Raw genomic sequence first — 26,113 nt, 5'->3', positions numbered from 1 at the left:
GTACTTTGCCCCCAATACCATGTGCCCTAATTTTACTCACTGACCTCCTGCGTGGGACTTTATCAAAAGCTTTCTGAAAGTCCAGGTACACTACATCTACTGGATATCCCTCATCCATCTTCAGAGTTACATCCTCAAAAAATTCCAGAAGATTAGTCAAGCATGATTTCCCCTTCATAAATCCATGCTGACTCTGTCCTATCCTGTTACTACTATCCAGATGTGCCGTAATTTCATCCTTTATAATAGACTCCAGCATCTTTCCCACCACTGAGGTCAGACTAACTGGTCTATAATTTCCTGCTTTCTGTCTCCCACCTTTCTTAAAAAGTGGTATAACATTAGCCACCCTCCAATCCTCAGGAACCGACCCCGAATCTATCAAATTCTGGAAAATAATCACCAACGCATCCACAATTTCCCGAGCCACCTCCTTTAGTACCCTGGGATGTAGACCATCAGGCCCCGGAGACTTATCAACCTTCAGACCTAACAGTCTCTCCAACACCAATTCCTGGCAAATATAAATTCCCGTAAGTTCCTTCAGCCACTGTTACCTCAGGGAGATTGCTTGTATCTTCCCCAGTGAACACAGATCTGAAGTACCCATTTAATTCTTCTGCCATTTCTTTGTTCCCTGTAATATATTCCCCTGTTTCTGTCTTCAAGGGCCCGATTTTAGTCCTAACCATTTTTTTGCCTTGCACATACTTAAAAAAAGCTTTTACTATCCTCCTTTTATATTATTGGCCAGTTTATCTTCGTACCTCATTTTTCCTCTGCGTATTTCCTTCTTAGTAATCCTCTGTTGCTCTTTAAAAGCTTCCCAGTCCTCAGTTTTCCCACTTATCTTTGCTATGTTATACTTTTTCTCTTTTAACTTTTTATGTTTCTTAACTTCCCTCGTCAGCCACTGCCACCCATGCCTCCTCCTGGGATCTTTCTTCCTTTTAGGAATGAACTGATCCTGCAACTTCTGCATTATACACAGAAATATCTGCCATTGTTCCTCCACGGTCATCCCTGCTAAGGTATTGCACCATTGAACTTTGGCCAGCTCCTCCCTCATAGATCCATAGTTCCCTTTATTCAACTGAAATATTGTCACTTCCGATTGTACCCTCTCCCTCTCAAATTGCAGATTGAAGCTCATTGTATTATGGTCACTACTTCCCAATGGCTCCTTCACTTCGAAGTCCCTGTGGGCGGCACGGTGGCACAGTGGTTAGCACTTCTGCCTCACAGCGCCAGAGACCTGGGTTCAGTTCCCGCCTCAGGCGACTCTCTGTGTGGAGTTTGCACATTCTCCCCGTGTGTGCGTGGGTTTCCTCTGGGTGCTCCGGTTTCCTCCCACACTCCAAAGATGTGCAGGTCAGGTGAATTGGCCATGCTAAATTGCCCATAGTGTTAGGTTAGGGGTATGGGTGGGTTGCGCTTCAGCAGGGCGGTGTGGACTTGTTGGGCCGAAGGGCCTGTTTCCACACTGTAAGTAATCTTAAAAGAAAACTTAATCAATTCTGGTTCATTGCACAATATCAGATCCAGAATTGCCTTCTCCCTGGTCGGCTCCAGCACCAGTTGCTCTAAGAATCCATCTCTGAGGCACTCCACAAAGTCTCTTTCTTGAGGTCCAATACCATCCTGATTCTCCCAGTCTACCTGCATGTTAAAATCCCCCGTAACAACTGTAGTAACGTCTTTGCGACAGGCCAATTTCAGCTCCTGATTCAACTTGCATTCAACATCCAGACTACTGTTTGGGGGCCTGTAGATGACTCCCAAGAGCATCTTTTTACCCTTCGTATTTGGCAGCTGTATCCATACTGACTCTACATCCCCTGACTCTAGGTCCCCCCGTGCAAGGGACCGAATATCCTCCCTTACCAACAAGGCCACCCTCTGCCCGTCAGTCTGTCCTTACGATAGCCCGTGTAGCCTTGAATATTCATTTCCCAGGCCTTGTCCACTTGAAGCCATGTCTCAGTTATCCCCACAATATCGTATCTGCCAATTTCCAAAAGAGCCTCAAGCTCATCCATCTTATGTCTAATGCTTCGTGCGTTCATGTATAGTATTTTTAATTTGTTACTGCCCTCACCCTTCCCATCAACCCCTATTTCACTCAATGGAGTTCGGGTTTGAATGCCAGGCCTATGGAGATTCCCGTGGGTTTCTTTGTTTAGCCTGTCCCAGGATGGATATGTTGTCCCAGTCGAACTGGTGTCCCTGTTCGACTGTGTGTATGGATACCAGTGATAGTTAGTCATGTCTTTTGGTGACTAGTTGGTGCTCATGTATCCTCGTAGCTAGTCTCCCATCCATTTGTCCTTGTTGCAGTCCTTGCAGGGTATTTTGTATTTTACATTAGATTAGATTATTTAGTGTGGAAACAGGCCCTTCGGCCCAACAATTCCACACCGACCCGCCGAAGCGTATACCACCCAGACCCATACTCCTTCATTCACCCCTTAACCTAACACTACAGACAATTTAGCATGGCTAATTCACCTAACCTGCACATTTTTGGATTGTGGGAGGAAACCGGAGCACCCGGAGGAAACCCACGCAGACACTGGGAGAAGGTGCAAACTCCACACAGAGAGTCGCCTGAGGCGGGAATTGAACCCGGATCTCTGGCGCTGTGAGGCAGCAGTGCTAACCACTGCTGGTTGTTATGGAGTCCTTTAAATTCATCAGAAGCCGTTTCAGTGTGGTGGTAGGTTTGTGGGCTACCATGATGCCTCGAGGCCAGAGTCATCTGGTCATCATCTCCGGGATGTCTTTTGTGTGGTAGGGCAGCTAGAGTGTCAGGGCATGTTGTGTCATCCTGTTTATGTCTATTATTCAGGAATCGGTGGACTGTTGTTTATCAGGTTGTTTCTGAATATGTTATGTACGTGTTTTATATTCTATGATTTCCAGCATCTGCAATTCGAGCCATAGAGTCTCACAGCAGGGAACCAGACCCTTCAGTCCAACTCATTCATGCCAAACAGGTTTTTTAAATTAGACCAGTCCCCATCTGACCTTTCTCTATCCATGTACCTGTCCAAATGTCTTTTAAATATTGTAATTGTATTCTCTTCTGCACCTTCCTCTGGCAACTTGTTCCATATCCGCACCACCCTCTTCGTGAAAATACTGCCTCTCAGATCAAATCTCCCCCACCCCCATCCACCTTTAAACTTATGCCATTCTGTTTTGGACTGCCCTACCCTGAGGGGAAAAAAAAGTTTTGGCTGTTCACCTTATCTTTTATAAACCTCAAGAAGGTCACCCTCAACCTCCAATGATCCAGGAAAAGAGTCCCACTCATTATAAGTCAAGCCTTCCAATCTCGGCTGCATTGTTCTGTGGATTTTATTTTGTTTCGTAGTGGAGGGTTTGAGTTGGGGCTATTTTCCCTGAAGTATCGGAGCATAAGGGGTGGCCTTATAGACGTTTATAAAATTATGACCGGCATGAATTTTTCCCCAGCGTAGGGGCGTTCAGAACTAAAGGGCATAGGTTTAAGATGACAGTGGAAAGGGCCTAAGGAGTAACTTGTTCATACAGAGGATGTTGCATGTATAGAATTAACTGCCAGTGGAAGTGGTGGAGGCAGATGCAATTACAACATTTAAAAGGCATCTAGTTAGGCATATGATGAGGAAGGGTTTAAGAGGAATATGGGCCAAGTGATGGCAAATGGGACTAGATTAATTTGGAGTAACAGGTCGGCATGGGCAAGTTTGACCGAAGGATCTGTTTCCGTGCTGTATATCTCTGTTTATGACTCCATGACACTTAGATTAATGTCCTGTTCAGCAGGTAATACTTGTAAAAATCATACTTATTCTTTAGGCTTCATCCTGCTAATGTGAGTCGTATAATCACAATCTGCCTGTGAAGGATGTTTGGTTCTAACTGGTACCTAAGTACTAAGTGTGGCTAAAAATGACCACATGTTGTCATTAAATTAATATTGGTCATTGGTAACTTTTGCAACCTTAATTATGGATAATATTTTGTACCAGAAGGATCTTTTTGAAACACTTAAGCTATTGGCATATTATGCCACCTTTGGTTGAAGTTGGGCTTTTATTTAAGTGTTTTTACTGAAAGTGTTTTTAATTTCCGGTAATGCTGATTTTAAATTTCCAGTTCTTTCATCTTGTGAAACTTTTCTGTCCCAAAATATATCTTATTGTCATTGTTGTCTCTTAGCAGAGTCTATTTGGTGATTACAGAATGCCTAGTAACCAAAATACTTAAAATCCTTAAAGTATTTTATTTCATTAATAGGTTTGATCTCTGTGTCTTTTTCACCAACTTATAATTAGCATATGTATTGAAATGCAAGGAAAGTTTTGTCTAATTTTACATAATACCCATTCACTAAAACTTTGAGCTTTTGAACAATTTTCGTTTTGTTCTGTATTGTTAACTCCAGCAGAATCTTGGCGTGCATGCCCTTGTAGACAGCAAGATAGGTAAATGAGGCGGCCCAGATGTTGTGAATCTTGCCTCATTCCTGATGAAGGGCTTTTGCCCGAAACGTCGATTTTACTGCTCCTCGGATGCTGCCTGAACTGCTGTGCTCTTCCAGCACCACTAATCCAGAAACTATTAGAGTTGTAGTCATAGAATTGTGCAGCATGGAAACAGACCCTTAAATCCAACTTGTCCATGCTGACCAGATATCCTAAATTAATCTAGTCCCAGTTGCCAGCCTTGAATACAAAAATAGGGAGGTAAGCCACAGTTGGAATACTGTGTATAGTTCTAGACATGGGACAGATGTGATTGTTGTAGAAAGAGTGCAGAGCAGGTTCAAGACGTCACCTAGACCGGAGCATTTCATCCATGAACAGCACTTGGATAGGCTGAGGTGGTTTTCCTCAGCAGAGAAAATTAAAGGAGGGGACTTTATTAAAGGTAATCAGGTAGAAGATTCTCTAGAATTATATCAGTGTTTCAGGGGGTTACATATGAGGGCACTTTGCCTTATAGCATTGGCTTGTATTCTCTTGAGGGCAGAAAATTGGAGGGTAATCTAATAAACATAATTTAAAACAATGGAAATGCAGTTAAATTATTTCCCTGGTGGGGAAATCCAAGTGAAGGGAACATTAATCTGTTATTTTTGAAGAAATCACTTATGGGGTGTGAGCGTCACTGCGGGGCCATCCATAGTTACCATTGAGAAACTGTTGATGAGCTGCCTTCTTGAACTGCTTTAGTCCATGTGTAGCAGTAGACCCACAATGGCACTGGGAAGAGAGTTCCAAGATTTTGACCCAGTAACACTGAAGGAGTGGAGATAGTTCCAAGTCAGAATGGTGAGTGACATGGAAGAGAATTTGCAAATAATAGTGAACCCATGTATCTGCTGCCCTTGTCCTTCCATGCGGAAGTTATTGTGGCTTTGGAAGGTGATGTCCAAGGAGGTTGGCGCATTTGTGTAGTACACCTTGTAGATGGTGCATCCTGCTGCTACAGAGTGTCGGTATTTGAGAGACTAAAGGTTGGGAATGTGGTCCAAAGCAAGTGGGCTGCTTGTTCTGGGTGTGTCAAGTTTCTTATTAGAGTTGCACCTATTCAGACATGTGGGGAGTTTTCCATCACACTCCTGACCTCTATCTGTGTAAATGATGCACAGGCTTTGGGAAGTCAGGAGGCGAGTTACTTAATGTAGGATTCCTAGTTCTTGTAGCTAGTGAATGGCTAGTCCAGTTAAGTTTTTAAACAATGGTAACTCCCAAGATATTGTTTGTTGTAAATTCAGTCATTTCTGAAATCAGAAATTCCAATAGTAACGGTATGGAATGTCAAGGATAATGGTTAGGTTCTCTCTTGTTGGAGATGGTAATTGCCAGGAATTTGTGTAGTATATATGTTAATTTCCACTTTTCAGCCTAAGCCTGGATATTGTCCAGGTCTTGCTGCATTTGGACAATTTCAATATCTAAGGAGTCCTGAATGATGCTGAACATTGTGCATCATCATCGAGCATCCCCACTTCTGACCCTGTGATGGAGGGAAGGTCACTGAAGCAGCTGATGATGCTTGGACTTAGGACACTCCCTGGGGAACTCCCACAAGATGTCCTGGAGCTGAGTTGACTGACCTTCACCAGCAGCAACCATCTTCCTTCGTGTCAGGTATGACTCCAATCAGCAGAAAGCTCCCCTTCTGCCAATTTTCCATTGACTCCAGTTTTGCTTGGGTTCCTTGATAACTCACTAGGTCAAATGTGGCCTTGATGTCGAGGGAAGGCATTCTTACTTCATCTCTGGAATTCAGCTCTTTCGTCCGTCTTTGAACCAAGACTGCAGAGGGGTCTAGGGAACCCAAAGTAAGCGGTTGTTGCTAAGCAAGTGCTGCTTCATAGTCCTGTTCATGACCTGTTTGACCGCTTTACTGATGATTGAGTGTAGGCTGTTAGGGAGATAATTGGCAGGGTTAAATTTGTCCTACATTTGTGAACAGAACGTATCCAGGCAATTTTTAATACAGTGGGCAGAGGGCAGTGTTCTAACTAAACTGGAATAGCCTGGCTAGTGGTGCAGCAAGTTCTGAAGCACAGATCTTCAGTACGTTACCAGAATGTTGTCATGGCCCAAAATAACAATATAAATGTTATTAGAAATATGGAATTTTTCCAAAAAAGACTGCAGTTGATAGGCATTGGATCTTACACACACAAAATACTATTGTTGTTAGAAATCTCAAATACATGTTTGAAAATGTTTGAAATATTTAGGACTAGCAGCATCTGTCGATTTTCTGATGAATGACTTTTCTTCAAACCAGTGATATTGTTTTTAGTTAAGGGTGTTAAGGGCAAGGGATAAATGCAGATCAATAAATATTCAGTACAGATCAACAAAGATCAGTTTGAATGACAGAGTCTATAGAGTAGGCATCAGGGACTGAATGATCTACTCTGAATGGTCTTCCTTGAAAATCAATCTGTTAGTTTGATTAATCTTCCTAACAGCAGAGTAGATGTATCCACACCACATGGCCTGCAGTGGTTCAAGATCTCCACACGTTGCCACCTTCTCAAGGGCAGTTAGGGATTGGCAGTAAGTGCTGCTAAGTCAGCAATCCTCACATCTTGTGAATGCTTTTGTTTTTTTAAAAAAGTAATTCAGCTCAAGTTAATGTGCCTGAAAATTTGGTTATGTAGACTGAAAAAGTGGTGTCACCATTAAGTCATTTATTCTTGACAGTTTTTCAAAATATTGCTGAATATAGTTTTAGACTGAATGATGTAATAATAATCCACTTTGTCATTCTGAGCAGGATCCTACAGCCACCTCCATCTCTGAAGGTGAGTGTGACACCCGCGAGAGCGAATCTGTGGCAATGAATTACAAGCCATCCCCACTGCAGATGAAAATAGGTGAGCTACAATTTGTGAATTCAATATTGGTTTATTTCATACTTTATTTCTACTATTAAAAAAATTTGATACTTCCATGTCAGCATTCAGGACTGAACTGCATTTAACATCATGGCCCTTTGCAGTTGAACTGTACATTCTTTAATCTGTTTGGTTGCTTATTTTATTGTGGCACAGTTTTGCTGCAGTGCCATTCCCATGGGCGCAATGCACACATTCTACATATGCGCTTGCAAAAAAAGCTCTAAATTTAGTTCACAAAATAGGAAAGGAAAATCCTAGCTCTGAAGTAGTTGTATATTGTGCAGTAAAATATAGAAATTTAAAGAACACTATTATTCCACTGGCTTCATTGATCAGATGTGTTCAAATATAAAGTGTATAAAATTATTCTCATAAAAATTTGCAATATTTCAACTGTTTTGGTAATCCAAGAAATCTGTGGTTTAAATTTTGAAGAGTTCTGCTGATGCAGACAAAATGTTTACTACACTTCATTCATCTTTGAGTGTATGGCAGATGGTGCTTTTTGTATGGTTTCTATGTTGAAGTTTGCTTTCAAAGTATTATAGGTAAGTGCTGTGGTAGAATTATCATGTCCAATTCAACATTATTGACAGTGGTGCTTGTAACAAGACAGGAGTTAGTATTTTGTCAGTGTGGGAACGTGTTCAAATAAGGACCAAAATTAGTGAGTGATCTCTTTATTCAGCCACCTCAATAGCACAGTTTGAGGTGGCAATGGAATCCTGAAGTGCAGTTCTTACAGTAGCGTCTTTGTACACTGTTCTTACATTTATTAAAATTCTATCACTGTGGTGTTATGTAGTTTTATCTCTTGTTCACAAAGGTTTGTGTGACATCTGTCCTTGGGAAACAAGAGATTGTTTAAACATTTTGCTAAGTGCTGGCTGCTACTGCTGATGGGATTATTGTGTTTGTCTGGTCTGCTTGTATAATTAAGAAGTTCTAGTCCTTTTTATCTTTTAAGTTTGTAAATGTTAGTAAAAGTACGAGACCTATATGATCTGAATAAGTTTGAAATTACACATGCAGTAAATAAAATTGCAAAGAAAATTAAACTGACTACTGCAGCTGGGTCATGAGATTTTGCTTACTGTTTGCCAGTTTGAGTTTCATTCATTTGTGCAGTTTCACAGAAGCGCTGTTTTAATAGCGGCCCTGTTTATTATGTATTTAACGAGTACATGCTAGTTAGGGAAACTGATGTTCTGTAATCTATTCTGGTCTGGGAGATGGTTGATAAGGGCAGATTAAAATTATAATGTTTCCAAAGTTTTGTTGAGTCGTGGAGACGTGATGTCGGGGAGGGTATTGTTGCTGACTAGGTCAGTAGTCAGAGGTAGCTTTTAATGTAGGTAGGTCAGATAAGAATTGAAGGTGTAAAGAAGCAGTAATGGGGTTGAAGGGGTGTTTTAATTCATTTATCTTGTAATAGTAAAATGTACTATAAAAACCTGGTTTTATGAATGAATGAAAACACTTTACTAACTCATTCTGTTTACTATAAAGAGTTATGAATGAATGGGAATGTGATATTAATAAATGTAGTGAGCTGGTGAGTGTGTTAGTAAAGAGATCTATAATACAATATCTCACAGCAGCAAACCTTTGGTAGCCCAAGTGACTTAAAACACTTTCTTAACTAGTTAGATTGAACTCTGAATTGGATAATCTGATGTATCAAGAACTGATAACATTTGTATGTATTAGAAGTTACACACATAAATACTCGGGGCCCCTTTTATTGTACGTAAAGAGAATTTATAGTATTGGATATTTTTTCAATAAAATGGGATTATGGAGATTGCCAAACTCTTCAGCTTTTCCATGGAAATACCCAAACCATTCAGAATCTACCTCCGTGGTCAGAGAATTGAGATTGACAGTTAACTGGTATTGCTGCATCTCCATGGCAATTATGACCCAATCGTCACCATCTTTTTATCATGCAGTTTATAATCAAAGAATCATAGAATCCTTACAGTCTGGAAACAGGCCATTTGGCCCAACAAGCCCACACTGACCCTCTGAAGAATATCCCACCCAGACCCATTCCCCTATCCCTGTTACTCTACATTTTCCCTGACTAATACACCTAGCTTACACATCCCTGAACACTATGAGCAACTTAGTGTGGCCCGTTCATCTAATCTGCACAAACCAGATCACCAGAGGAAACCCCAGCAGACATGGGGAAAATGTCTGTGTGAAGTTTGCACAGTCACCAGAGGCCAGAATCGAACCAGGGTCTCTGATGCTGTGAGGCAGCAGTGCTAACCACTGAGCCACCGTGCCGACCATAGTGTCCCTTTTCTCCCCAAGTCTGTTTCTTGTGTCCAAGTTCTGATGAGTTCAAGATAAAAGGACACCACAAGTTAATTTTTTTTTAAAGCAGTTTTTAAAATGTTACACTTTTTGTCAAAACTATTAAACAGGTAGATAAAGCTGGGCTAAACAATATGGAAAATAATCTACTCCATTAATCTTCAAGACTAGCAGAACCATTTTTGTCCCATTTCCAAAGCTAGTAATTTTGCATATTTCATATTTGTGCAGTACACACTTATTTTACAATTATTTTTATCTCAAGTTATGGAATATAAATATTAACGTCAATTAACAAATATAGTATTACAAATTCAGTTTCAGTAATATGCTCATCGTTTTTACAAACCTTTTTAGTCTGTGGAGAAATTTTACACTTAAAATATTTTCACATTTTGCCCTCGGTGTACACAAGTTATTACTTCATCCGTCTCTCCCTCTCTGTCTTCCTTTTCATTCATGTTTGGTTGAACCCACTGAGTAAACTAGAACTGCACATTTTGTCTGCAAAGCGGAGAGATCGGAGAATATATAAATTTAAACATGAAACCTTTGTTTTAAAGCTACTTTCTTTGTCTCTTCCTGTTCTTTTCCGCTTTATTCTTCCCCAATAATACTTGTATATTTAACTGCTTAAACCGTCCATTTAACGTGGAGATGTATATGTGGGAAATGGAATGGGAAATTATAGAATTTGAGTTCTTGGTTCAGAATGAAAAGGTTTTGTTATGTGTCCACAGAGTGCTGATGAGATCGCATCTAGTGTGTTGTGTGCAGTTTTGGCTTGACATTTGCAATGGAAGCAGTGTTTGCTTAGATTAGATTCCAAGGGAGAAGTTGAGCAAATCCATATTCTCTAAAGGGCTTGATAAAGTATGTACTGACCAGTAGATAAAAAAAAAAATGCAGGGTCATTGCCTCAGGATAAGGGCCCGATTGTTTACCACTGAGGTGAGAAGGCATCTCTTCATTCAGAAGTTTGTGAATTATTTGAATTCTCTGACTCGGAGAAAACTGGAATCTCTATCATAAATGCATTTAAGACTGGGATTGACAGATTTTTGGTCTCTGAGAATTACAATATGTAGGAAGTGAGTGAAAAAGTTAAGTTGAAGCCTATGATCAGTCATGGTTGTGTTAAATTTTGGAACAGGCCCAACTCCTATTTCTTGGGTTCTTGTAAAAGGCAATATATGGCTGATCTAAAAATACAATCCACTTTTCTGCATTATGCCCTTAACTGATTAAAAGTTTATCTCAGACTTCAATATCCTAAATGAATCACCCTCTCTACAATATTTTGCAACAAAGGATTCCACAGATTCTAAGGGGAAGTGATGGCCTAGTGGTATTACCACTAGATTGTTAATCCAGAGACCCAGGGATAGTTCTGAGAGCACAGGTTCAAATCAGGCTGTGGCAGAAGTTGAAATTTGAATCCAGTAAAAATCTAGAATTTTTACTTTAATGATGACCATTGAAACTGCCATCCTTACCTGGTATGAATTATATGCAATTCCAGACGCACAACAGCGGTTGTTTCTTAACTGCCCATTGGGAAGGATGATAAATGCTGGGCTGGCCTGCCATTCCCTGGCCTTATCTAATGATTTTTTTAAAAATGACTGAGAAAAAGCAATTTCTCGTCATTGCTGTCTTAAATGGACAACTCCTTTTTATCTGAGGGTATGCCTTCTAGTCCTAGACTCTTCCACACACTGAGAAATCTCTGCATTTACCTCGTTAAGGCTCCTGATAATCTTTAATAAGGTCTCATCTCATCTAAACTCTGAAGAGTAGAAGCTCACTCTGCTCAACTTCTAAGGAAATCTTTCCATACCTGGAATCAACCTAGTAAATCTTCTCATGACTGGCTCCAATGCCTGTGTATCTTTCCTCAGATAAGGTGTCTCAAACTGTTTACAGTATTCCAGCTGTGGTCTGATCAGTACCTTTATAATTTTAGTAAGATTTTTTTAATACTCTTCTTTTGAAATAAAAGTCAACGCTTTTATCTATTACCATTTGAACTTGGATGCAAATGTTTTGTGATTCATATATAAGGATGTCTATATCCCTCTGCTACAACTTTCTGCAGTCTTTGCCCGTATAAATAATACTCAACTCTTCTGTTCTTTCTGCCAAAGTGCATCACCTTACATTTTCCCATATTATATTCCATCTGTCGAGCTTTTGAGCACTCACCTATCCTGTCTGTATCCATCTGTACATTGTCTCATCCTCATTACTTGCCTTCCCACCTATTTTTCAGTCATCCACAAATTGGCAATTGTACATGCACTTTTGTCATCTAAATCATGAATAGATATTACAAGTTATTGTGGCATAGTAATTGTGTGACACTCCACGTCGCAGGTTGCCATCCTCCCTTGTCCCAACTGTCTGTCTTCCATTAGTTGAGACAAATCTCTCTTCTTACAACATTATGGGCTGTTTAGCTTTTTAAGTAATCTTGTGTGTACTAACTTACTGAATGCCTTTTGGAAATCCAAACATACTACTGGTTCCCCTTTATCTATCCTGCATGATGCCTCAAAGAATTATAACAGATATGATTTCAACTTCATGAAGTCATTCTGACTTTGATTTTATTATTCCTAAAATTTCTCAATACTGTACTATTAGCATTTTTTATAATATACACTTAACATTTTCCCAATGACACGTGTAAAGCTAACTGGCCTACTGCAGCGATTCAAGAAGGCAGCTTCCTACCAATTAATTAACAACAACAACAGGCAATAAATGCTGGCTCAGCCAGCAATGTTCCATGATTGAATATTTTTATGAAACCACATCTCGGGGATGAAATTACTGCCATTACTGTTTTGCATCTCAAGATATTTTTCTTAATGTCTAGATTGCCAAGCTTAAAATAAAATTTTGTAATTTAACCACTTAACTGTTTATTTTCCTTAAGATCGCGGGGAAGACGCTTGCAAATAAATTAGTTTGGAATGTCGAAGAATCTGCTGAATTATGGGTTTGTTTCAATCCACATGTTTGCGAGTTGGACCGAAGGGTCTTTCCGTGCTGTACACCTCTATGACTCTATATCTGTAAACAATAAAGGATTAGTGTTGCACTTCTATGTAGCTTATCCTTTTTGATTTGTTTACTTTTTTTTGTGTATGGATTAGCATAGCTAAATTAAGCAATTAACATTACTTTTAAATAACAAGTTGACTCGTGCAAATAAAATGAGTATTCACACTAAACTGCTGCACACTGTGCTGTGAAAAACACAGAAAAATAGGTGGAAGCTTTGTATGGGAAACCCTTGCCCCTTCAGCAGAAAAATAATGTAACCCTAAAGTAGGTGCCCAGGTTTATTAACAGGTTAATAACAAAAATAAAGTGGATTACAATGTCTGCATTAAAATTGAATCCATTTGATTGTTCAATACGCTGTTTAGTTGCTGTTCCTCCTACACGAAGTTAAACAAGTAGAAGGTTGAACAAGATTTTTTTTTCCCTTTTTTGAAGATGAACAATAACTTTGTGCATATCAGGAAAATGTAGTTTTTCTTCAGGTACCTTGGGAAGGCGATGGCCTCGGGGTATTATCACTTGACTATTAATCCAGAGACCCAGATAATGTTCTGGGGACCCAGGTCAAATCCCTCCATGGCAGGATAGACCCAGCAGAGGTGGTGGCACAGTGGTATACAGTTGGGAGGGAGTTGCTATTGGAGTCCTTAACATTGACTCTGAACCACGCAAAGTTATTGGCTTCAGGTTAAACATAGGCAAGGAAACTTCCTGCTGAATACCACTTACCGTCCACCCTCACTAATGAATTTGTACTCCTCCATGTTGAACAACACCTATAGGAAGTACAGAGGATGGCAAGGACAAACAATGTACTCTGGTTGCCCACCACCAAGAGTGGTTCAGCAGCAGTACTACTGAGCGAACTGCAAACGACAAGTAACATTCGTGACCCAACAATGCTAGGCTATGACCATCACAAATAAGAAACAATCTAACCACCGGCTGTTGGCATTCAATGGTGTTACCAATACTGAATCCCCCACTATCAACATCCTGGGAGTTTTCATTGATAGAAACTCCACTGGACTCGCCACATAAACACTGGCTAAAAGAGCAAATCAGAGGCTAGGAATACTGCAAAGAGTAAATCACCCCCTGACTCCACAAAGCCTGTCCACCATCTACAAGGCACAAGTCAGGAGTGTGATGGCGTACTCCCCACTTGCATGAATGAGTGGATCCCAACAACACAAAAGAAGCTTGATGCCATTAGGGACACAGCAGCCTGCTTGAGTAATGGTACATCCACAAGCATCCTCTCCCATCACAAAACGAAACAAGATAGAAGAGATATTCAACATCATCAACAACACCTCACAGGCATAAAGTTCACCAAGGAGGAAGAAACCGACAACAAACTCTCATTCCTGGACGTCACAGTCGAAAGAAAGGACAACGGAGAACTACAAACCTGCCTATACAGAAAACCAACAAACACTGACCAAATACTTAACTACACCAGCAACCATCCCAACACACACAAACTAAGCTGAATCAGAACACTATTCCAACGAGCCACCACACACTGCAGCACAGATTAACTTCAGAAAACTGAGGCGAACCACCTATACAACGTATTCAAGAAGAATGGGTACTCAAAAAATACAGTCCGCAGATTCCTCCAGAACAAACCACGACAAGCAGACCAAACACAGCAAGAAACCCTAACCACCTTACCATACATCAAAGAAATTTCAGAAATGACAGCCAGACTACTAAGACCACTCGGAATCCGAGTAGCACACAAATCCCACCAACACTCTCAAATAAAAACTAATAAATTTAAAAGACCCAGTACCACCCATGGACAAAACCAACGTCATCTACAAAATTCCATGCAAGGACTGCCACAAACACTACGTAGGACAAACAGGAAGAAAGTTAGCCACCAGGATACACTAACACCAGCTAGCCACAAAAAGATATGACTCTCTCTCCCTCGTAGCCCTATACACGGATGAAAAAAGCCACCATTTCAACTGGGACAACACATCTATCCTGGGACAGGCTATGCAAAGACATGCCAGAGAATTCCTAGAGGCCTGGCACTCCAACCACAACGCCACAAACAAACACATACATCTATCAACCCCTCAGAAAACGAACAGGAAATGACATCACCACAAACCCCAGGAACCCCATCCCGGACAAACATATAAATAGAAAGCAGGAGACAACAGCTTCGCTTCACTTGGAGGTCGCCACTGATGATACCTAGCCAGGTAATGAAACGTCTGGATATCAAACCTACAGCTCAGCGAGCAAACCTACACCCTTCCTATTCGTATACCCATCCAAATGTCTCTTAAATGTTGCAATTGTACCAGCCTCCACCACTTCCTCTGGTAGCTCATTCCATAAACGTACCACCCTCTGCGTGAAAAAGTTGCCCCTGAGGTCTCTTTTATATCTTTCCCCTCTCACCCTAAACCTATGCCCTCTCGTTCTGTACTCCCTGGCCCCAGGAAAAAGACTTTGCCTATTTATCCTATCCATGCCCCTCATAATTTTGTAAACCTCTATAAGGTCACCCCTCAGCCTCCAACGCTCCAGGGAAAACAGCCCCAGCCTATTCAGCCTCTCCCTATGACTCAAATCCTCCAACCCTGGCAACATCCCTGTAAATCTTTTCTGAACCCTATTGAGTTTCACAATATCTTTCTGATAGGAAGGAGACCAGAATTGCATGCAATATTCCAACAGTGGCCTAACCAATGTCCTGTACAACCGCAACATGACCTCCCAACTTCTGTACTCAATACTCTGACCAATAAAAGAAAGCATACCAAACGCCACCTTCACGATCCTATCTACCTGTGACTCCAGTTTCAAGAAGCTATGCAGCTGGAACTCCAAGGTCTCTTTGTTCAGCAACACTCCCTAGGACCTTACCATTAAGTATATAAGTCCTGCTAAGATTTGCTTTCCCAAAATGCAGCACCTCGCATTTATCTGAATTAAACTCTACCACTTCTCAGCCCATTGGCCCATCTGGTCAAGATCCTGTTGTAATCTGAGGTGACCCTCTTCGCTGTCCACTGCATCTCCAATTTTGGTCAAACTTACTAACTGTACCTCTTTAACTTGCATCCAATTCATTTATGTAAATGACAAAAAATAGAGGACTCCGCACCGATCCTTGTGGCACTCAGCAGTTGCAGGAAATTCTCAAAGAGGCATGTCAGCAACTTGAGGATGTTATATGCATAGGTACCAACAACATAGATAGAGAAAGCGATGAAGTTTTGCAGAGAGAATAACAAGTTAGGCAGGAGTTAACCACCGCGAGCTGAAGGATAGTAATCTCTAGATTACTCCTGGTGCCACATGCTAATGAGAGTAGGAATAGGAAAATAAGGCAGATGATTGTGTGGCTGAGGAACTGGTGCAGAGGGTTGGTACTCAAATTTTTGCATTATTGCGATTTCTTCTGAGACAGAAGTAACCTGTACAAAACAAAGAGGCCCCAGTGAGTTGTTTATGAATAGGAAAGGTTTGGAGGGATATGGGCCAGGTGCTGGCAGGTGGGACTAGATTGGGTTGGGATATCTGGTCGGCATGGACAGGTTGGACTGAAGGGTCTGTTTCCATGCGGTATGTCTGACTCTGAGCTGTAGATGATATCTACATGGACTTTAGCAAGGCTTTCAACAAGGTTCTGCATGGTAGACTGGTTAATAAGTTAGGTAAAAACTAGGACTGCAGATGCTGGAAACCAGAGTCTAGATTAGAGTGGTGCTGGAAAAGCACAGCAGGTCAGGCAGCATCCAAGGAGCAGGAAAATCGACGTTTTGGGAAAAAGCCTTTCATCAGGAATAGAGGCAGGGTGCCTGCAGAGGGGGGTGGGGGTGGGGAGAAAGTCATATGGGTAAATGGGGGTGGGGATGGAGGTGATAGGTAAGAGAGGAGGGTGGGGGAAGGTAGCAAAGAGTAGATCACATGGGATCTACGGTGAGCTAGCCAATTGGATACAAAATTGGCTTAACAGTAGGAGACAGATTGTAGTTGTGGAAGATTATTGTTCAGACTGGAGGCCTGTGACCAGCAGTGTGCTGCAAGGATGGTACTGGCTCCATTTTCATTCATCTTTTATGAAAACAGTTTGGATCAGGATATGAAGGTATGGTTAATAAGTTTAAAGGTGATACCAAATTTGGTTGTGTCGTGGACAGTAGAAGAAAGGCTGCAAGGAAATGCCTGGGAATAGACCAGTGAGCCTAACATCTGTGCTGGGTAGGTTGTTAGAGAGGATCCTGAGAAACAGGATCTACAGGCATTTGGAGAGGCAAGTACTCATTTGAGATGGTCAGAATGGCTTTGTATGTGGGAAAATTGTGTCTCATGAATTTGATTGAGTCTTTTGAAGGGGTGACCAAGAAAGTGTTTGAACATAGTGCAGTAGACTTGGTTTAAGTGGACCTTAGCAAGGTAGCGCATGGTAGGTTGTTGCTTAAGGTTAAATCTCACTGGATCCAGGGAGAGTTAGCCAATGGGATACAAAATTGGCTTGACTGTAGAAGACAAGGTGGTGATAGTTATTTTTCAGACTGGAGACCTGTGACCAGCGATGTGTCACAGGGATCGGTGCTAAGTCCATTGTTGTTTGTCACTTATATAAATGATTTGGATGAGAATGTAAGTTTGCAGATGACACCAAGCTTGATGGTATAGTGGAAAAGGTGTGCGAATGCAGTGAGATCTTCTTCAACTGAGCAGTGGGGTAAGGAAAGGCAGATGAAATTTAATTTAGATAAATACAAGGTGTTGTATTTGCTATCTCAAACCAGGGCAGGAGTTACACAGTCAATGATAGAGGTCCTGGGAAGTGTTATGGAACAAAGAGATCTAGGAGTGCAGGTTCAAAGCTCCTTGAAAGTGGAGCCACACGTAGACAAGGTGGTGAAAAAGATTTTCAGCATGCTTGCTTTCATTGGTCAGAGCATTGAGTATAGGAGTAGCGATGTCTTGTTGCAGCTGTACGGGATATTAGTGAAGCCATATTTGGAGTATTGTGAGCAGTTCTGTTCGCCGTACTATAGAAAAGGTATGATTTAACTGGAAAGAGTGCTGAAAAAATTTATTAGGATTCTACTTGGACTGGAAGGTTTGAGTTATAAGGAGAGGTTGGATAGGCCGAGACTCTTTTCTCTGGGGTGCAGAAGATTGAGGGGTGACCTTATAGAGGTCTATAAAATCATGAGAGGCATAGATAAAGTAGATAACCAACAGCTTTTCCCCAAGGTAGGGGAGTCTAAAACTAGAGGGCATAGGTTTAACGTGAGGGGAGAGAGATACAGAAAGGTCCAGAGGGGCAGTATTTTCACAGAGGGTGATAAATATCTGTAACGGGTTGCCAGAGGTAATGGTGGAAGCAAGTACTATTTTGTCACTTAAGAAACATTTAGACAGGTACATGGATGGGTGGGTATAGTGGGATTTGGAGCAAACGCAGGTAAATAGGACTAGTTTAATTGTGAAAACTGGGTAGCATGGGCAAGTTGGCCAAAGGGCCTGTTTCTGTGCTGTAACCCTCTATAACATCATATATAAACTGATCTATGCTATTTTGGTCTAACATAGGTAACTTGAGGCTTGAAATCCATCTACGACAACTTTGTCCAGTCTCCTTAATCTTTTACTGTCTATTATTTTTGTCCTCTTGTCTATGCTATCTGTTATAACTTTAGTCTTTATGTATAATCTGCCAACTTGGGATCATACATACTTGTGTTATTTAAGTAAATAAATACAGAGTAGTTGAGGTTCTAGCATAGATACCTATGCCAATAGTAACTCACATTCAATCAAGAATATATTATTTTTAATCTTGGGAATCATTATGTATTGACTCAAAGTTGCTCATGCACATAACAAGTGCTAGCCCTATCAGCAACACTCCCACCCCAAAGAAAATAGAAAAAAAGAAAAAAAAACTTCTCATGCTAGATTATAATTTACTGTCACTTTTTGCTAACAGTCTCATGAAGCATTATCAAATGCAATTTGATATCCCTATAAGCTTTACAAGTATAACCTTACCTATTTTCATTGCTTCCTCAAAAAATGTAATTGGGTTAATTAGTTATGACCTGCCCTTTGCAGTAGTCTCTAAGCAGCTTGTGTATTTCTTCGGGGCTCAATCACTTTGCCGATTAGTTATTGGTTGTTACAATTTTCTAGCATCGTTGTTAAACTAAGCAGGTTTATAATTTACTAGTTTTGTTTCCTCAATCTTAAATCTTAGAACCATGTTTATAGTTTTCTAATCTAAAGGCTTAAACTCCAGAATGAAGAAAAGTTTGGAAGATAGCTTTGCTTTTGCATAATCAGGTACTAGAGATTTATTTCTGTTCTCATGCCAGTATTTTTTGAATAGTAATTCATGATTAATTTAACTTTTATAAAAATGCATTTAGGTTGCATACACCTCAACCTCCAGGTGTTCTGAAGCATTTTACAGCAGATGATGTGCTTTGAAGTTGGGCCACTGTTGAAACGTATGAAGCTTTACAGCCTTTTATTTTCATTCATGGGATGTGAACTTTGCAGGGTACTCCAATCCCTAAGTGCCTTGAAAAGGTGGCCTGTGTCCTTCCAGATGGTGCTGGTTGTGAGTTTCGAAAGTGCTGTATAAGGAGCCTGAGTGAATTTCTGTAGTGGATCTTGTAAATGCACTACAGCCACTGAAAATCAGTGGGAGGGAGCGAATGTTTGTGAGTGTGATGTCAATCAACAGTGGCTCTGTCCAAGATGGTGTCATACTGCTTGAGTGTTTTAGAAACTGTACTCATTGAGAAAAGTGCTGAGTTTCCATTGCTACTCTGACTTGTGCCTTCTAAATGGTGGACAGACTTCGGAGAGTCTGGAGGTGATTTACTCTTTGGGATTCCTAAAATCTGATGTGCCCTTGTGGCCACCGTGTTTTTTTTTTACTGCTAGTCCAGTAAATTCAAGTCAGTGATAATTAAGATATTGATAGTTGAGGATTCAGTGATGGTAATGATATGGAATGTCAATGGATGATGCTGAAGTTCCCTTTGGAGTTGTTCATTGCCTAACACTTGTGCAGCATGGCTATTATTTGCCAGTTGTCATCCTGATCTTGGTCTTGTTGTATTTGGACATTGACTGTTTCAGTAAGTTGCAAATAGAGTTGAACATTGTGCAATCATCAGTAAACATCCCTGCTTCTGACCTGATGATGGAGGAGATGTTTTTGATTGTGCTAGAAACTGACAAAGGAATTCCTCTAGCGATGTCTTGGAGCTGAGATGACAGGCCAACAACAATCACAGTTAGCATTCCTTCTGCCAAGTATGACCCCACTCAGCAGAGAATTTTCCTCCAATTCCCATTGACTCTAATTTTGCTTTGACTCCTTGATGTCGCACACACTCCAATGCAGCCTTGGTGTCAAGGGTGGTCACTCCTGACCTTGTCCTGCTCAAAGAAATAGCAAAGTGCTACTGACCACATTATCTTGATTAAGAGATGGCAATTAATCTGAGCATAACTTTCCCTGATCTTAGGGAATAATTATTTATTTGTATTGCAACACAAGGACCAGTTCTGAATATGTGCAGATACAGCGTCGGACACATTGATTCAATCTGTAACTTTATACTTTGCAAGGCAGGCATCTTAATTAAAATCTAACAATTGCGGTTGCTGGAGATCTGAATTAAAAACAAAGTCCAAAGAAGTGACCTTGGACTTGAACTATGATCTCTGTTTCTCTCTCTACAGATGCTGCCAAACCATATGAGTTTCTGCAGCACTTTGTTTTTATCCTCAAGATAAAACTTGATGGAAACTTGGGACAAGAGAGAGCAGTACAACAAAGGAACAGGCCCATCGGACTAATAAGTCTGGTAAACCCACTATAAACTCCCTCCATTGCATTTACCACCTCCCTTAAACAAGGTGTCCAATACAAGGCTTAATGCTGTACCAGGGCAGCATGGTGGCACAGTGGCTAATACTTTTGCCTCACAGTGCTATGGAGTGGAGTTTGATTCCAGCCTTGACAGTCTATTTGAAGTTTGCATGTTCTATCTGTGTCTGTGCAAATTTCCTCTGGGTAGTCCAGTTTCCGCCCACAGATCAAAGATGGGCATGGTGGGTGGTTTGGCCATGCTAATCCAATCCTCCAACTTGGCACACTTTCTACCTGTACTACCTGTCCATTTTCTTCCCTCCTACCCACTCCACCCTCCCCACTGACCTGTAACAATTATCCACCCCCCCCCCCCCCAACCTGCGTCAGAAACTGCAGGTCCAGGATTGTGCAAGTTAAGTGGATTAGCCATGGTAAATGTCATGTTATGGGGATGGGGAGTTATGAGTTTAGATGGGTTGCTCCTTGGAGGGTTGGTGCAGAGTCGATAGGCTGAATGGCCTTTATCTACTCTAAGGATTCTGTGATTCTATACTCCAGATGCAAATTCACCAGTGTCCTGTGTAATTGAATCATAACTTTTTTATGTTGGTGTTTCGCAGGAGTGGTATTAGGGCCCTTGATTTTCCTGATATTTATGTAAATCATCTAGATCTTGGTATGCAGGGCTCAATTTAAAAGTTTTGTATAACCCAAAAGTTGGGAAAATTCTAAACCGAAGAGGACAATATCCAAAACAACATAGGCAAGTTAATGGAGTGCCGGATAGGTGCCAGATGAAGCTCAATGGAAAGGATCTGTACATTTTGGTACAAGAACATGAAGAGATAATATACAGTAAAGGGTGTTATTCTTAAGGGTGTGCAAAGCAGAGACGTGGATGTTTATCTGCATAATTCACAAAATGTGGTAGAACAGCTAGGGAGAGCTAAATGGCCTCCTTTTTATCTAACTTTTTCTGATCAACTATTTGCTTAACTGTAGCAGAACTCTGAATTCTGATTTCAGTTGATAGTTTTTGAGAGTTCTAGGCATGGGGTCATTTCCCAACTAATCTTTGATTTCCTTGCCAATCCCCTTGGAGTTTCCTGTGTCCAGGTTTCTGTGCTACAGGAACGGCTGTATCACCATTAAAACATCTAAGCCTACTCAAAATAAGGGATACACCATTTAAGGTCGAGAAGATGAAGAATATTTTCACTTAGATGGTGAATCCTTTTGAATTCTTTCCCTCGAGGGCTATGGGAAATGTCATTGAGCAGGTTCAAGATGGGAAACAATAGACAGGGATAGTTTGGGAAAGAGGCCCATGATCTGTTTGAAGGTGGAGCAAGCTTGACAGCCATAAAGATCTAATATTGTTCCTATATTTCTAATAGAAACTTAGTGGGATAGAGCGTTTTGCTCAAACAAAGATATTTGTGACCTTAAAATAAAATGTCAACAAAACTTAAAATACAATATGCAGTATGTTGCTTTCAATAAAACAATCAAAGTTAGTTTTATTGCTACTATTTGTGCTAGCAGTGCTAAGGGAATAATTACAACAGTTCTTGACACACTACAGTATGATCTATGATTACAGTCAGGCTGGAACATTTTAAATTATTATTTTTGTTGCTTGACTGCAGAGATCCAAGGCCACTTACTGTGACCTCATCAAATTCAAGTTCAGTGAAACATAATTATGCTGTAGTAGTTGCTAATGATTTGGCTGCTGCTTGAAATTATTTATGTTTATCATTAAACTACGGTGGATTGCTTTGCATCAGGTATTATTCTAAAAATGGTTAAAGGCCAGAGTGAGAACAAATCAGTTGTGTAAAGATGAGAACTCAAGACTGACGCTTCAGTAGCCTTATTTTAGCAATGAAATAAACACCAAAATGATCTGAAATAAGTGTTTTCCAGCTCCAGGGAAAGAAACTGTGAAGTTGATATTTTTATTGTCACCTATGTCTCAGTTGGTAGTGCATTTGTCTCTGAATCAAAGGTTTGGGTATTCATTCAGAGCTTGAATACACAAATCAAGATTGACATTCTAGAGGAAATGGAACCAAAACCCAATCTGTTTCAAGGAGAGCTGTTTGTAAAAGATCCCAAGGCGCTATTTCAAGGGAGCATAGGAGAGCGATCTCTGGTATCCTGGTCAATCTTCATTCCTCGAACAACATCACAAAATGAAGATTATCTGATCATTAACACATTCATAAAATCATGGAGTACAGAAGAGCTCCTTCAGCCCATCAAGTTTGCATCAATTTAAAAAAAACTACTTGCAATCTATACTAGTCCCACTTTCTAGCAATTGGCCCATAGCCTTGAATGTTGTGACCTTTCAAGTCCTCACCCAAGTGCTTTTTAAACTGAGGTTTCCTGCCTCAACTACCCTTTGAGGCAATGCATTCCAGATTCACAGCGCCCTCTGGATGAAAATACGTTTCCTCAAATCCCATCCTAACCTCTTGCCTTTCATCTTATAACTATGCCCCTTTGTCATTGATGCTTCAAAAAAGGGAGCAGCTACTTTGCACCCATCCTGATCAGTCCTCTCATACTGTACATTTCAATCAGATCACCCTTCATCCTTCTCTGCCAAAAAGAAAACAAACCAAGCTTATCTAGCTTCCCTTCATAGCCAGACTGCTCCATCTCTGGCAACATGTTAGTTTATCTCCTTTGCAACCCATCCAGTGTAATCACATTGTTCTGAGAAAGTGTATAAGGTATGAGCAGGTAGGGAAAGAATTACATTGAGTTTTTGTGGAACAAAAGTTAAGCTAGCATGGCTGTGATCAAATACGAACTTGCAGTAAACAATGGAGTGCTGGGGGCAAGGATAGTGGGTTAACAAGATGAAAAAAGCATTCATTATGTAAAGCCATTTAACAAGATGAGGCATTCAGTATGTAAAGTCAGTTAACAAGGGGAGAAGTATTCATTACATGAAGCCAGTTAAAAAAGTTAAGAACATTCATTGTCTAACAGCAGATGGCTTAATCTTTACTATTGACACTCGCTGATTATAACGGTCACTCAATTAATATGTATGTTGCCTTATCTGGATGCTCCTCTCTGTAAATGACTATTTACTTCATTAAGAAACTGCTGTTCGATAGAAGACAGAGAACTCATGTCCCTGTGCACATGGGTGATCATTCTCCCTCCAAAGCTCGGAATAAAGATGGAGGAGGTGAAACTATACTGTGTCTGAATGTTTTGCTTCAACTGAGGCAGGAATGGGATGACACTTCCTATAACGTGGTGATGAGAACTGCACACAATATTCCAGCTATGCCCTAACTAAACTCCTGTACAGCTCCAGAATAATCTCCCTGATCCTGCATGCTTCCTTAGTTATTAGCCTATAAGCTGCTATTTGTCAGAATTTCCTGAGAGCTAATTGGCTGCCATTTTTCCTGCATAAGTGATTATTGATGAGACTTCTGATGGTCTTGATAAGTACTAATGCATGTATTTTTGATTATTTACTACAAGAGTAAAACTTATGTCAATTGAGAAAGCCAAGTGGAATTCTTTGGAAAATGAACGTTTTGTTATGATATTAGCTAAGGACCAGTTTGATGGAAAACTGCAAAACTAATGAGCACCCATCTCCTGTCTTCCACCCTCTGGATTTTAGGCAATGCAGGGATCGGAGCAAGCTGTGCACTAAGAATATGTAATGCTGACCACCATGCTGATTGTTTAACTCCATCCTGCCTTTGGGATTTGTTTTGAGCATAGAGGAAGAGGGTAGCACTGCTGTTAGAACATGGAACATAGAGCAACAAAGCATGGTACAGGCCCTTCGCCCCTTGTTGTTGGGCCTCCTTTAAAACCCTATCAATGTGGTTGACAACTTTTGAGGGAACTGTGGACATTGACCCCAAGATCACTCTGTTTCTCCACACGCCAAGAATCCTGCCTTTAACCCTCCAAAATGAATCCCGTTTTTCTAGGTTAAATCCATCTGCCACTTATCAGCCCAGTTCTGCATCTGTCAATGTACTGTTGCAACCTACAACAGCCTCCACTCTAATTTATAATCCTCTAGAGCCCAGTCTGATCCTTGCCGCCTCAATCCTATGTAGGCTTCCTTCTTCCTCTTGACTAGATGTTCCACATCCCTTGTCACCCAAGGTTCCTTCACCCTACTATCCCTCCCTTGCCTCAGTGAGACAAACCTACCCAGTACTCCCTAAACAGCCTCCACATTTCAGTTGTGCATTTCCCAATTTATGTTGCATGGTTCTTGCCTAATAGCATTGTAATTCCCCCTCCCCCAATTAAATACTTTCCCATACTGTCTGCTCCTATCCCTCTGTTTTGAGCATTTTCGTATGAAACTGAGTTTTCTTTCTATCTGGCATTTTTATCAAATAATTCACCTCACTCAATTTCCTTTTGAGTTGATAAGGCCCATTAAATCTTGCTTTTAAAAGTTCAACTACCACTAGTAGTAATACTGGCACTTTATCTCCACTATTGTTTGTCCACTTGCCATACTTCTGTTTCATCACATGCTGTGCGACTTTTAAACGCCGTCTCATCAGCTCACCTTCTCAATTTAATCTCCCCCTAAAATTTCTCTCACAATCTAAATATGTAGTCTCTGAACTCCAACTCACCAATTTCTCCTTAATTAATTTAAGTGGTCTTGTCATCTCATGTCCAAAAACTAATTCAAATGACTGAATTTAGTTGATTCATTTAAATACATCCTAACTGCAAAAAATACAAATGGAATTCCTTTATCCCAATCCTCTGGAAATCTTGACTGTTGAGCTCCAATATTGTCTTTAAGGTTTGATGATACCATTCTAATATTCCCTGCCATTCTGGACTGTACTCAGTGGGTTTGAATTGTTTTATTTCTAAGCTATTCGTAACTTCCTTGAATAACTTTGATGTAAAATTTGATCCTTGAGCCAATATATTTCTGTGGGTAGCCTGTATCTTGCTTAAAAAAAATTTGAGTAACTCTTCTACAGACCTTTTCGTGAAGATTCATTGCAGTGGAATGGCTTGTGGAAATCTAGTAGACACATTTATTATGGTCAGTAAATACTAATTCCCAGGTTTTGTTTTAGGAAAAGGATATACATGATCAATTAAGACTAGTGTAAAAGGTTCCACAAATGCTGGAAGGTTTGAGGGTGCTAGTTTTATTGCTGCCTGAGGTGTTCCTATTACGTGACATGGGTCCAGCAAAACTCAGCTACATCTTTATGCAGTTCCAGGCCAGTAAAAATGTTTTTGTAATTGGGTTGAGTTTTCCTTGCTCCCATATGATCTTCTGTACCCAAGTGGCAATATAACTTGATTGAACTTCTGCCCAATTTTCATGTGCCTGAATATGTGACGGTCTCCATTTCCTCATCAAGACTTCACATTTAAGG

General features: G+C 40.6%; 1 protein-coding gene across 2 annotated transcripts in view; it reads left to right on the top strand.

Annotated features, from left to right (window-relative positions):
• fam219aa (family with sequence similarity 219 member Aa) overlaps window positions 1–26,113 on the top strand; it is a 95,136-nt gene that overhangs the window by 21,178 nt on the left and 47,845 nt on the right. For both annotated transcript variants that reach the window (XM_072573204.1, XM_072573194.1), the window contains exon 2: window positions 7,291–7,390. In XM_072573204.1, the coding sequence (XP_072429305.1) occupies window positions 7,291–7,390 (100 nt within the window). The remainder of the gene's footprint in view (window positions 1–7,290; window positions 7,391–26,113) is intronic.

The sequence above is a fragment of the Chiloscyllium punctatum genome, chromosome 1, assembly GCF_047496795.1.
Source record: "Chiloscyllium punctatum isolate Juve2018m chromosome 1, sChiPun1.3, whole genome shotgun sequence".
NCBI lineage: Eukaryota > Metazoa > Chordata > Chondrichthyes > Orectolobiformes > Hemiscylliidae > Chiloscyllium > Chiloscyllium punctatum.
Note: the sequence above shows the minus strand (reverse complement) of the source record. Positions and strands in the feature narration are given on the sequence as shown.